Genomic DNA, 12099 nt, shown 5'->3' with positions numbered 1-12099 from the left:
TTATGCCACTCTTCAATAGTTTGGCTCATTTATGCCATCGCTTGTTACCAAAATGACTAATCCATGTCATTTTTCATTAACACTGGTTTTATAATACCAGATGACACGTGGCCTCCAACTAGATTTTGATTGTGGGTGGGTCGCGTGTATGGGTCGGATTTTTTTTTATTAATTTGAGATTTAAAATTGGGCTGGTTTAATTAAACGACGTAGATCTTTAATTAGAGGCCACGTGTCATATTTGATATTATAAAATCGATGTTAATGAAAATGGCATGGATGAGTCATTTTTGGGCGATGACATAAATGACCCAATCTATTAATGAGTGGCATAAATGAGTCATTTCCGATAGTTCGATGGTATAAATGAGTCATTTTCGATAGTTCAATAGCATAAATGAGCCAAACTATTGATGAATGACATAAATGAGTCATTTTTAATGGTTTGATGTCATATTTGAGCCTTTTCTGTCCAAATTATTAAGGGGCAGAAGTTTGATATTATTGTACATCTCGCTTCGGAACTTGAACGTTCATTAAATTTTAATAGCCCACGAATATATTAGAATACAACTAATTTCTTCGAGAAAAAGGTATTCTATATTTCCAATTGCATGCTTCTTGACATGTCTATTTATTTAGTTAGTACCATATTTATGCCATTTTCGAATTTAATAGTCTCCTCTCTCTCTCTAGATTTTCTCCTTATTGTGGTGGATTTGTTCTGTGAGAGAGGGGGCGTTAATCTCGGTGCTCCTAAATCCTAATCCACATTGTTCCTTAATTTGCAGGTACTTTTCATCTTTTTATCCATCTGGGCCTGTTTAAATCCTATAACTTATTGACTGATATGTCTATGTTACTTTTTTTTTTTTTTTTTTTTGGCTGTGATTTTTATCTAACTTTTCTTTCCGAAATTATCACTTGCGGCTACTTTTCTACTCTTTAGTTTAACAATCTACATTTGTCGCTATTGTTCTAATCTTGTTTGATTTCTGGGTAGGAAGCATAAAAGAATAGATGTATTGGGAAACTTTCTTGATCGTTCATTAGATTGGAAAAAAAAAGAAAGAAAGATTATTAGTAAAAATTATTTCTACGAGAAAAGCTTTGGACTTTTAACGGTAATATTTGAGTACCAGGCATGAATATTCCTTGAATTTTCATGTCATTTTTGTAGGACGGTTTTTGGATCCCCTTAAAAAACAAAAAAGAACCCTTCACTGTTCTTTTCCATCATATACTAACTACAGTACTAGTTTGTGTGCTTTTTATTATTTCTGCATAAAAGAACAGTGGTTTGTCAATCTTTTCCATGGTAGAATCCACTAACTTTCGCTTAATATGTTTGTCAGCAGTATGTTCAAGTGATTTTTCTTGTTATGACTGATTCTTGATAACAAATTCGGCTGGTAAAACGAACTGTTAATAGCTTTATCTTGCATCTTTCTCCAGGTACTTCGAAAACAAGGTTACCTCTTATCCTTTGAAAATGTTTGGGCTTAAGAAGTCGCCCTTGCGTTGGAATGCTAACAACCACCCTGTGAATCCTGGATCCGGTGGTTATTCCAGTTCAAATCCATTTGATTCTGATAATGAATCTGACAGCAAGCAAACTATAACACCTACAAGGAGAACTTCGTCAGAGCCTTCTCTACTTACCCCAAATTTGAGTACAAATCCTTTTGATGATGATTATATTAAAGGGACTCCTTCATCTGCTTACTCCGCGGCTTCAATGGAAAGAAATAGATACAAGAACGACTTCAGAGACTCTGGCGGATTTGAGAACCAAAGTGTTCAGGAGTTGGAAAACTATGCTGTACACAAGGCTGAAGAGACAACACAGACTGTTAACAGCTGCCTCAGGATTGCAGAAGATATGAGACAGGATGCAACAAAAACTTTGATCACGTTACATCATCAGGGTGAACAAATTACAAGAACTCACCAAACTACGGTTGACATTGACCATGACCTTAGCAGAGAGTATGGTTTTTTAAGTCTATTGCATTTGTAGTTTGCAATAGAAGAACTTGCTGTGGATTAACATTACCCGTTATATCATCATGGAGTGCCAGTACCCATCTGTCTTTCTTGTTTCTGGAAATTGTCATTCTTCAGTCATTTCAATAATTCATAATATTATTGAAATTTATGCTGACTGGTTGGTTACTTCCTAGTTCATTTCGAAACTTTATAGTCTTTAAGAAGGCATATAGATTTTGTTTAGACTTTATAATGCTTACATAACTAGTCTGCTTCAATCCGTTCCACCTCCAAGTCCTTAACCTACAGTTGGCCCCATAACACCAAATTCTTTCTTACCATTTTCTTGATTTGGAAGATTTTGTATCTGTTATTTCCCTTTGCTGTTGTGGTTATCATCTGGAAATTAAAGCTTGAAATTTGATTACAGGGTGAAAAACTTTTGGGCAGTCTAGGAGGCTTGTTTTCTAAGACTTGGAAGCCTAAGAAGACGCGCTCAATTACAGGGCCAGTAATTACTAGAGGTAACTCCTCTGATTTTGTTCTTGTTCGCTAAATATGCTTTGGTGTTTGTGAGCAGGGAAAGGAAAAACTAACTTGACATTAAGATATATAAGGCATTAAAAAAATATGGGGAGGTTGTGGCTATTGAGAAAACTGCTGATTTTCTGCTACTGTGGCAGATGATCCTGTTCAAAGAAGGGGTAACCACCTGGACCAGAGAGAGAAGTTGGGGTTGAGCTCTGCACCTAAGGAACGCTCAAGTTCACGAACACCACCGCCGGAACCTACTAATGCACTGCAGAAAGTTGAGGTACATGCATGTTACTTGGGACAAAGTAGCGACTGAGAGAACTCCTTTATGTAAATGGTTCAGAGAATTGGTACTGGCTCTAAGCTGTTGCATGATAAGAAGATAATCTTTGGGACAAAATAGAGACTGACATTAAGAAGTCCTTTATATAAATGGTTCAGAGAATTGATATTGGCTCTAGGCTGTTGCGTGATCGGAAGATAAACTTGCTCTCAACAACCACAACAACAACAACATACCCAGTAAAATCCCACAATGTGGGGTCTGGGGAGGGTAAAGAGTACGCAGACCTTACCCCTATCTCGGAAGATAGGGAGGTTGTTTCCGAAAGACCCTCGGCTCAAGAGAAAACACGACGAGAAAAGATGAGATAAGCACAAGCAGTTCAAAGCAAAATGAAAACGAAACTAAAGAAAGCGAATAAGTCATGATAGAGCAGTCTGAAAAAAGGAAGCAGTAGCTACTATAGATAAATAAGATAATCGAAGTACAAGAAACAATATATAGTAGCAAGAATCAAAAGACAATAGACAATAGATCAAACTGCGACTACCTACTAGCCTTATACCCTAATCTGAGTCCTCCATAACCTCCTATCTAAGGTCATGTCAACTAATTTCGGCAAAGGCTTTCTTTTTTATTTTTTAACTGTGCTCCATCAATAAGTTGAAGTTGCACAGTACTTCATAGTTTATGCAGAGCACCTATGCATTCGTTTTGTATTCTTTATCTTAGAACGGTCACAATTTGTCCTTCACGGTTGGTGTTTTCTGGCTGAAAATGAGGATGAGGATTACAGAATTGAAACTAAAAATTTGCACACGTGCCTATGTGAGTTGGCAATGACTGCTGCAATGGTTAGACCAAAATAATACCTGTAATGAGTAAAATTCTGTTTTGAGATTTACATATTTGTGACAATTTAAGTAGAAGGGATTGTATACATGAGGGTCCTTTCAGGCAGTCTGAAACGGACACAAAGATCCAAAAATATAATTTAGGGGTCACAACACAAATTAGACGCCAACTTGTACAATCCAATTGGTATCAACGTTGTCTTTTGCTGCATGGCTGCTGACTTAGCAGCAGTTAGGTTTAGGATTTGTTTGGATTTGAATATCATTTTCTATTTTCATATCTATGGGAATGTCGTCAAAAGACCCTTGTGGTCAGGCCCTTCCCCGGACCGCGCATAGCGGGAGCTTAGTGCACGGGGCTGCCCTTTTTAGTTTATTTCCAGAGAACTTGTTTCTTGAGTTGAAAATCCTGTTAATAGTTTTTTTGGGTACAAATTCCAGATTCTGAAGCAGAACGACATTTGATTTATAGAAACCCTACTGCTTCATAGCTTCAAGTAGAAGCTACATAATAAGTAACTAGAGGAAAAGGGCAAGTAGATTTGACAGAGGAAATCATCGACTATATCTCCACCTTTTTTTTCTGGGGGTGTCAAGAAAGAGTGTTCTATTTGTGTTTACTTGTGGAATGAAAGAGTGGGTCTGCCCGGAGTGGTAGAGGGAGAAGTGAATGTGAGTTGGAGGGAATCGCGCTTGCATCTCATTAAGCTACGGTTGAACCTGTTTTTATCCCACTTTAAGAGAGCCCAATGGAAACAGCTCTAATCATTTTGAAAATTTGACAGGTTGAGCACGCAAAGCAAGATGACGCGTTATCAGATCTCAGTAACCTGTTGGGAGAGCTCAAACATATGGCTGTTGACATGGGATCTGAAATAGACAGGTTAGTATTCAAGATAGCGAAATTTTCTTTAAAAGGATCAACTTGCTCTTTACCCCTTCCTCTTTCCTCTTATTTTACTTTTATGTGCTATGCTATTATCTAATCAATTCTAAGAATTTCTGCATATGTTGTTGGATATTGCAGGCAGAACAAATCCCTGGATCATCTTCAAGATGATGTAGATGAGCTCAATTTCAGAGTTAAAGGTGCCAACCGGCGTGGTCGCCGCTTACTGGGAAAATAACCTAGCATTTATCTCATGTATTAGCACTAGATATTAACGTGCTCTTTTTAGTTTGTTATTTCAACTCTGAATACCTCATCTTCCATCTCTTTCTCTCTCTCTCTCTTTTTTTTTTCCTTTCCATAATGCCAATTTCTTTATCTGTTACTTCTGAAATTTTTGTACACGTTTAATTTTTGTACACGTTTGACATCAGATCAAGCTAATCAATTTAATTGCCTGGCAATGGGGTTGCAGATCAATAAATTGCTACACTAACCATTTAGGCGAAGATCTTGATTACATCTAATAGTTGTTTAGCCGGTGTTGCCTTCCAACTCTAGAGTTGCTCGTGCTTTAGAATTGCTGAGATTTACTTCATTTTTTAACAAAAACTTGCTTTAGTTACTTTAATTATTCACTGCCCCCTTCTTTAACCGCGTTTTGGTGCTCTGAGAATCGCTCTAGTCATTATACCGTGTTAATATTACGTGCACCATTTTTGCCATTTTCCCTAACACTCGAGTTGGTGTTAGGTTCATAGTACGCAGACTGTAACTTCGGTTGGTTTGGAGGGGGTATATCACCACCATGCATAAAATGGATTTTTATTTACTCCCTCTGTCTTGAGTTTTGTCACATACTTTTTTTTTTGGGTTTGTCTCAAAAGGAATGTCATATTTCCTTATTTAAAAATAATTTAACTTTAAACTTTCTTGACCTTAATAATATGAATTATACAAATACCAGATCACATAAATTGGAACTAAGCCACTTAAAAGACTAACTTGATTACTCCCACCTTCCCAATTTATATGACCTCTTGCCTTTTTAGTTCAGTAAAAAAAAAAAAAAAAGACACATTTTTATGTTTAGTAAAAATTCAAACAATATTGCTAGTGTGATCTCACATGTGAACTCTTAGAAGGATGGGATGTGCGCTACCCCACCTTTGTGGGCAAAATACATCAAAACCCCCCCGAACTATACCCGAAAAGTCGATATCACACCTAAACTATACTAACGACCTATTACACACCTTAACTTAGTAAAGCGAATTAAACTACCCTGACCAACCCCCAATCAGTGAATGTCGTGGGCAACACTCGCCCCAGGATGAAGCCACGTATTAAATGAACTAATTTATTTTATAATCACGTCATAATAATATATTTAACATAATTAAGCCATTTTAATACCCAAACCCATTTTTAACCCCCATACCATTTTAACACCCCCAAACCCGTTTTAAAATCCTTAACCCACCCAAACCCACACACATCGACGCCCAAATGTAGAAAATCAAACGACAAGACAAACAACAAATCGTTCAATATTCGTCCTAAATCATATATTTTTATAGTTTACGCTCAATATTGTCGGATTTCATACAGGTTTTTAGTTTTTTCTTCATCGTAAACCTTTAATCGAAGTGTTGGTGATTGTACGAACTTGGACGATTCCAAGTTGGGTTTTTTGTTGACGTTTGGAGGACAAAAATCGGTGTGCTACTAAAAGGTTAGTCCGTTGTCTCATTTTGTTTACGTATTGTGCGATTAGAACTAGGGTTTTTTTTTGCGTCTTTAATTTTTCGCAAATTTACGGTGTAAATGGCGGGTAAATGCTTGAAAATGTAAATGTCGATTTGGTTGTTGTGTATTTCATTGACTATGAAATTGAAGTATTTGTCTTGTTTTCGGTGGAAATATGTCTTATGGAACTGATTACTTTGAAATTTTACCATGGTGGTAATTTAACGATTGGCGTAAAAAAAACCTACGTTGGTGGGGGAATTTACACGTATGGATTTAGATAAATTTTGTTACTTTGAATTGCTTGATTGTGTGAAAGAATTAGGGTATGACCCTGATAAATGCACCATTTATGTTAAATTTGTCGATAGTGTGGTATTGGTAGAAATCAAATGTGATAGGGATACAACCCGAGAAGCTTTGCGTGTTTGGGGGATGGGGATATTTTGGAGGCTTTTGTGTGTCATGGTTGAAGAGCCCTAGTGGTCCACCCTTATTAGAATATGTAACCCATGTGGAGGAGGAAAGTGATGTTTCTTTTGATAAAGTGACTGGTCAAGACTTTGGGGTAGTGGTGTTCCATCTTTTGATGCATTTGATCGATTTGGGACCGTTCAATGAACCTCCTTTTGAACCAACTCAAAATATCGCCCTCTCCAACCTAACTCTCAAGTTTCGTCCCTTGTACTCCTCCAACTTTTGACAATACCGAATCAAACCTTGCTTCTAATAAAATGCATCAAATCGCCCACTAATACTACTACGGGCAAATCGCCTTTAATACTCTGTCTGCCGCATCAAATCCTACCCCTGCTTTTCTTGGTAGTGATTTAGATTCGTACCTAGATGGATTGTTTGATGAAGGAGAAGTACATAGTGAGTAGTGATGTAGATGAGGAGCTAAGGGGTTTTAGGGAGGAAGAGGAGAGAAGCCGGAAAAAAGAAAAAGAAGGAAGAGGGTGAAAGAGCTCTACATTCGAACATGTTAAGTTAGGTTCGGGACCAAAAAGGGCCGGATGTGGGGTATGATGAATGCGAAGGTGCTAATAGAGACACCGAAGGTAAGTTAGCGGTGATGAGCCTTATTACCCCCTGGCCAGTTTGAGGCCGTCCGGATGACATATCGATGATGATGAAGGAGTAGTTGAACAAAGAGTAAAAGCAAAAAGAAGGAAGTTGACAAACAGAGTTGTGTTTGATAAAACCTCCAAAGAAAATAGTGTGGGAAACAGGCCTCCAATTTGAAAGTGTTAATGAATTTAGAGCTGCGATTTACAAGTATGCTCCATGAGCATGTTGCCATTGAAAAATGTATTAATGAACCTACCAAGGGTAAGGGTTAGGTGTGTAGAGGGTTGTCTTGGCTTTTATTTGCTAGTCTTGACTCTAGGACTAACAACTTTGTGGTGAAGACCTATAATCCAATTCACATGTGACCTACTACAATAGGAACAAGCTTTGCAATACCAAATTCTTATCTAGTCACTATAATGAGAGAATAAAGGAACAACCAAACATTAGGAAGCGTGACTCGTTAAGAAAGAGTTGGATCTTTATGTTGGTAGAGCTGTGTGTAGAAAGCAAAAACAAGTTTTAGCTGAGTTGAGGGGTGACCATGTTTTGGAGTTTGGGAGGATTTTAGATTATAGGGATGAGTTGTTAAGATCAAATCCGGGTAGTACATGTGTAGTTAGGCTTAGTGATGAGACATTTGAAGGTGGAAAAAAATGTTTAGAGGATTCTACATATGTTTTGATGCAATGAAGAAGTCATACTTAGTGGTTGTAGGAAGTGCATTGGTTTGGATGGTTGCTTTTTAAAGGGAATCTCAAAAGGTCAATTACTTGTTTGCCGTTTGTAAAGATGGAAACAATCGGATGATGCTTTGGCACAGGCGATAGTTGAGGTTGAGAACAAGCACAATTGGACTTGGTTTATCGAATTTTAAAGGAAGATCTTCATTTGGGAGATGGACACATTGTTATAACGGATATGCGAGGAAGGTAAGATTTAAGTGTTGAATTCACTCCATTTCATAACTCTTTACCATAATGTTCTTTTACTTTACTAAGCGCCTATTTTTTATTCCTCACGGGGTCTTGAAAGTGCCATAACAGAGCAAATTGCCCAATGTTGAACATAGAATGTGTGCTAGGCATGTTTTAGCCAATTGGTCCCAAAAATACGAGGCCTTGAGAGGAAGAATTGCTTACGGAGGTGTGCAAAGTCAACTTTTGAGTCTCGGTTGAATGAGAACTTAGCGTGCATTTAAGCTGTTGGGAGAAGAATGCCTTGATAAGTTGATGTACTACAACCCCGAAAGGTGGAGCAAGGTTTACATGAAATATACCACAAAGTGTGACATTATAGACAACAACATGGTTGAATGTTTCAACTCTTGGATATCTTTTGCAAGGCACAAGACGTAATAACTATGCTTGAAGAAATAAGAGTCAAAATGATGAAGAGAATAGGACGGATGAGGAGTTTTGTGACGATTGGATTCATGACTTTTCTCCAATGGCATTGAAAGTTACGACGAGCATCTTTGCAAGGTCTATGAAATGCGGTATTGAATGGAATTCGATACGGGATATGAGGTTGTTGAAGGTCATTTTAGACATGTTGTGGATGCCTAGACAAACTTGTTCTTGTAGAGCATGGATGTTGAAAGGCATCCCATGTCCTCATGCAATTGCTTGCTCTTCGCACAAGAGGTTGAACCCAATGGATTACATTTCTCGGTGGTATTCTAGAGATACCTATATGAAGACATATAGCTACTTTATTCAACGATTCTAAACTTGAAGATGTGGCCACCATCCACAAATCCTCTTGTTATACCACACGAAGTGAGGAAGATAGCCTAAGGCTGGGAGGAAAGAGGCAAGTGAATCCAAAAAACAGGAAAAGCGTCCAAAGGGGTTGAAATGACATGCGGTAAGTGTCATACCCGGGTCATAATAAAAGGAAATGTCTTAGAGAAAGTCTTGGCCCAAGTGCGGCAAGTGCGGCCCAAGTAGCTGCAAGTGGCCCAAGTTCGATTTTCGGCCCAAGCGCAAAGTCGGCCCAAGTTCGATTTTGAAAGTGGCGCCGGGCCCAAGTTCAAGTTCGGCCCCGAAAGGCACCGGCTCAGTTTGGTAGAGGAAGGGTAGGCCAAAGGGATCGGCGAAAAGGTAAATAATTTCACATTCTTCATGTACGGTTCGGTGTTGAACTAGTTGCTAATATTTTGGTATAATTTGTGAGTGTTGCTACTAAAAGGCCAAAGATGGTTGGAATGGGAGTGTTGCACACACAAAGTGGAGCAAGCGTCATCAATGTAAAGCTTGTTCTATGTTTAACAATTAAATAACATTTTCGAAATTAAGTACCACTAACAAGTAGTTCTATTCATTTGAGCGACTGGATTGCCTAGTGAAAGGGTTCGAAGCATCAAATCTAGTGCAGTTGTCACTGGTGAACTGCAGCACAAAGCAAGTGGTGGTGTGAAATGGCAAGGAAGACAAGCTATGACCTCCAGGCAGCTTCAACAAGGAAGGAACAAAAAGCAGAGTCAAACCAGGACTAAATTTGTACAAATGAGCCAGGCGGCACCACGCTGCCTTGTGAATTTGACCATTCTATCTCTCTCTCGTTTTTGGCGGTGGATCGCTTTGTGAATTTGTTTATGTAGTTTTTTAAATACTTTGTTTAGGCAAATTTGTGTTGCGTTTGGTTGAAGTTACCTACGGAGCAAAATACATCAAATCTATATTTTTAAATAGTTTAAGTTGTGATTTGATGTATTTTGCCTTAACTATATGTAGTGTTTTGGTAGATTTGCATTTAAGTTTGTTTTTGTACTTGAATTGGTGAATTGGCAGTACCGCGATCGCACTTTAACGTTAGTTCTTGTCTATGTAAAGTCACTCTCTTTTGATCAATGGTTTGATCGCACTTTAACGTTAGTTCTTGTCTATGTAAAGTCACTCTTTTGATCAATGGGTATTTAACGTTAGTTCTTTAGCCTTAATTGTTAGCGATTTTGTTAGCCTTAATTGTTGGCAGTTTTGTCATTTTTTTGCACGGATTGCCCTTCGTTTGGGGTGGTCTTTAAATTTTGCCCCTCAAATTTGTGGTCTTTAAATTTTACCTTCATATCCGCCGGATCCAAAGATACAATCTTTAAAAAAAAAAGTTAAAGTTATGCCGGATCCGCATAACTAAAAGTCTCCCCTCAAGAAAGCTGCCCCCTCCGTGGAACTTTTTTAAACATAACTGTTTGAGGGGCATACAAAATTTAAATTTTGCCTTATAAGGCAAACTTTTTTTTTTTTTTGTTGAAAGTCTATTTTATTCCATCCAAAAACTTTTACAAAGACAAAGTTAAAGCCATACCAACAATCACCACAATTCCTTTGTGATGGAGCATTCAAAAGAAGGTTGGGAAAATGTTTCTTGGGTTCCGCGCCTAAGAGACAAATGCCCCCGTCAACTTTTAGTTAAACATAACTAAAAATTTTGGACCAAAATTTAAATTTTGCCTTATAAGGCAAACTTTTTTTTTTTTGTTGAAAGTCTATTTTATTCCATCCAAAAAACTTTTACAAAGACGAAGTTAAAGCCATACCAACAATATGTACCACGATCCTTTTTGTGACGGAGCATTCAAAAGAAGGTTGGGAAAATGTTTCTTGGTCTAGAAGATGCAATCGTGTGGCACTTGAATGCCAAATTTCTAAAGTCTATCAACAATTGCTAACTACTTTGTATTGCCGTGCAAAGTGTGAATTAACGGGATGGACATTTGGTTGCAAGATAATACTTTTCCATGTAACTTTGGTTTATATGCTTGAAAAAATACATATATATGCTTCAAGGCAAAGTTTGCCCATAAGGCATAAGTATGCCCCCATCGGCATAAGTTTGGTAAATCCTTAACAAGTTTTGCCGATGGGGGCATACTTTTAAAAAAAAAATCGGATCAAGCATAAACTTGTGAAGGAATTATCAAAGTTAAAAAATACTTATGCCAAGTCCGCCCTTAAGGCATAAGTATGCCGTCCGTCGGATGTATTTCTTCATTGTGTTGTATCGGTCCCAAGAGATAGCTTAAATTTAAACTTGCCTTGCGAATTTTTTTAAAACCATGCGTGGTTCGAATGGCACCGATTTTGTTCTTTTGGTCAAGTCTTGGTACACTTTTGAAGTCATTGTACTCTGTTTTTAATTCAAGATTTTGACCATTTCCTTTGGCTTCTTTAAGTGAGGTGGTTGGTGGTTAATGCTTCACCCAAATCGCCTTCTTATTAAATCATACTTCTTCCACTAATTCTCATTACAACCCTCAAACCAAAAATGACTACCATCCTAACAACATTTGAGAAGAAGTTAACAAAATCATACGTGGACAAGGATGACTTCATATTTCCTTTCCATACTTTCGAATTTCTTCCAAACCATGACCGTGAAGCGGTTGTTCTTCACAATGCTCACGCCTACTATATGCAATATAAAGTGGGTGCATACAAGCGTCTTTGCCAAGGATGGAAGGCGTTTGTTGAAGACAACGGACTGCAAAGAGGAAATGTTTTGGAATTTCAAGCTTGCGAGGTCACGGCGCATATGCTTCTTCGTTAATAAGAAGGCACCGGAGATCGTAATCATAGAATAGGTCTCTTTATTTATTTTCATGTTTTATGCCTTCGATTAATGAAAGTTCTTTCAATGTTAAATGAAATGTTGTCACTGTTATATGCCTTATACTTACTAATTTTGAGACGCAATTGCACAAGACTAAGAATTGCACAACAACAACA

At 37.8% G+C, this 12099-nt stretch overlaps 1 protein-coding gene across 1 annotated transcript; it reads left to right on the top strand.

Annotated features, from left to right (window-relative positions):
• Positions 1–637: 637 nt before the first annotated feature.
• On the top strand, positions 638–4943 carry LOC132055730 (SNAP25 homologous protein SNAP33-like). Its single transcript, XM_059447692.1, has 6 exons — positions 638–791; positions 1456–1988; positions 2421–2513; positions 2673–2803; positions 4446–4543; positions 4688–4943. The coding sequence occupies exons 2-6, from the start codon at positions 1493–1495 to the stop codon at positions 4785–4787; spliced, it is 918 nt and encodes a 305-aa protein (XP_059303675.1). The 5' UTR covers positions 638–791; positions 1456–1492; the 3' UTR covers positions 4788–4943.
• The last annotated feature ends 7156 nt before the right edge of the window (positions 4944–12099 follow it).

This window comes from Lycium ferocissimum, chromosome 5 (assembly GCF_029784015.1).
Source record: "Lycium ferocissimum isolate CSIRO_LF1 chromosome 5, AGI_CSIRO_Lferr_CH_V1, whole genome shotgun sequence".
Lineage (NCBI taxonomy): Eukaryota > Viridiplantae > Streptophyta > Magnoliopsida > Solanales > Solanaceae > Lycium > Lycium ferocissimum.
The sequence above is the reverse complement of the archived record's forward strand: the minus strand, read 5'-3'. Positions and strand labels throughout refer to the sequence as shown.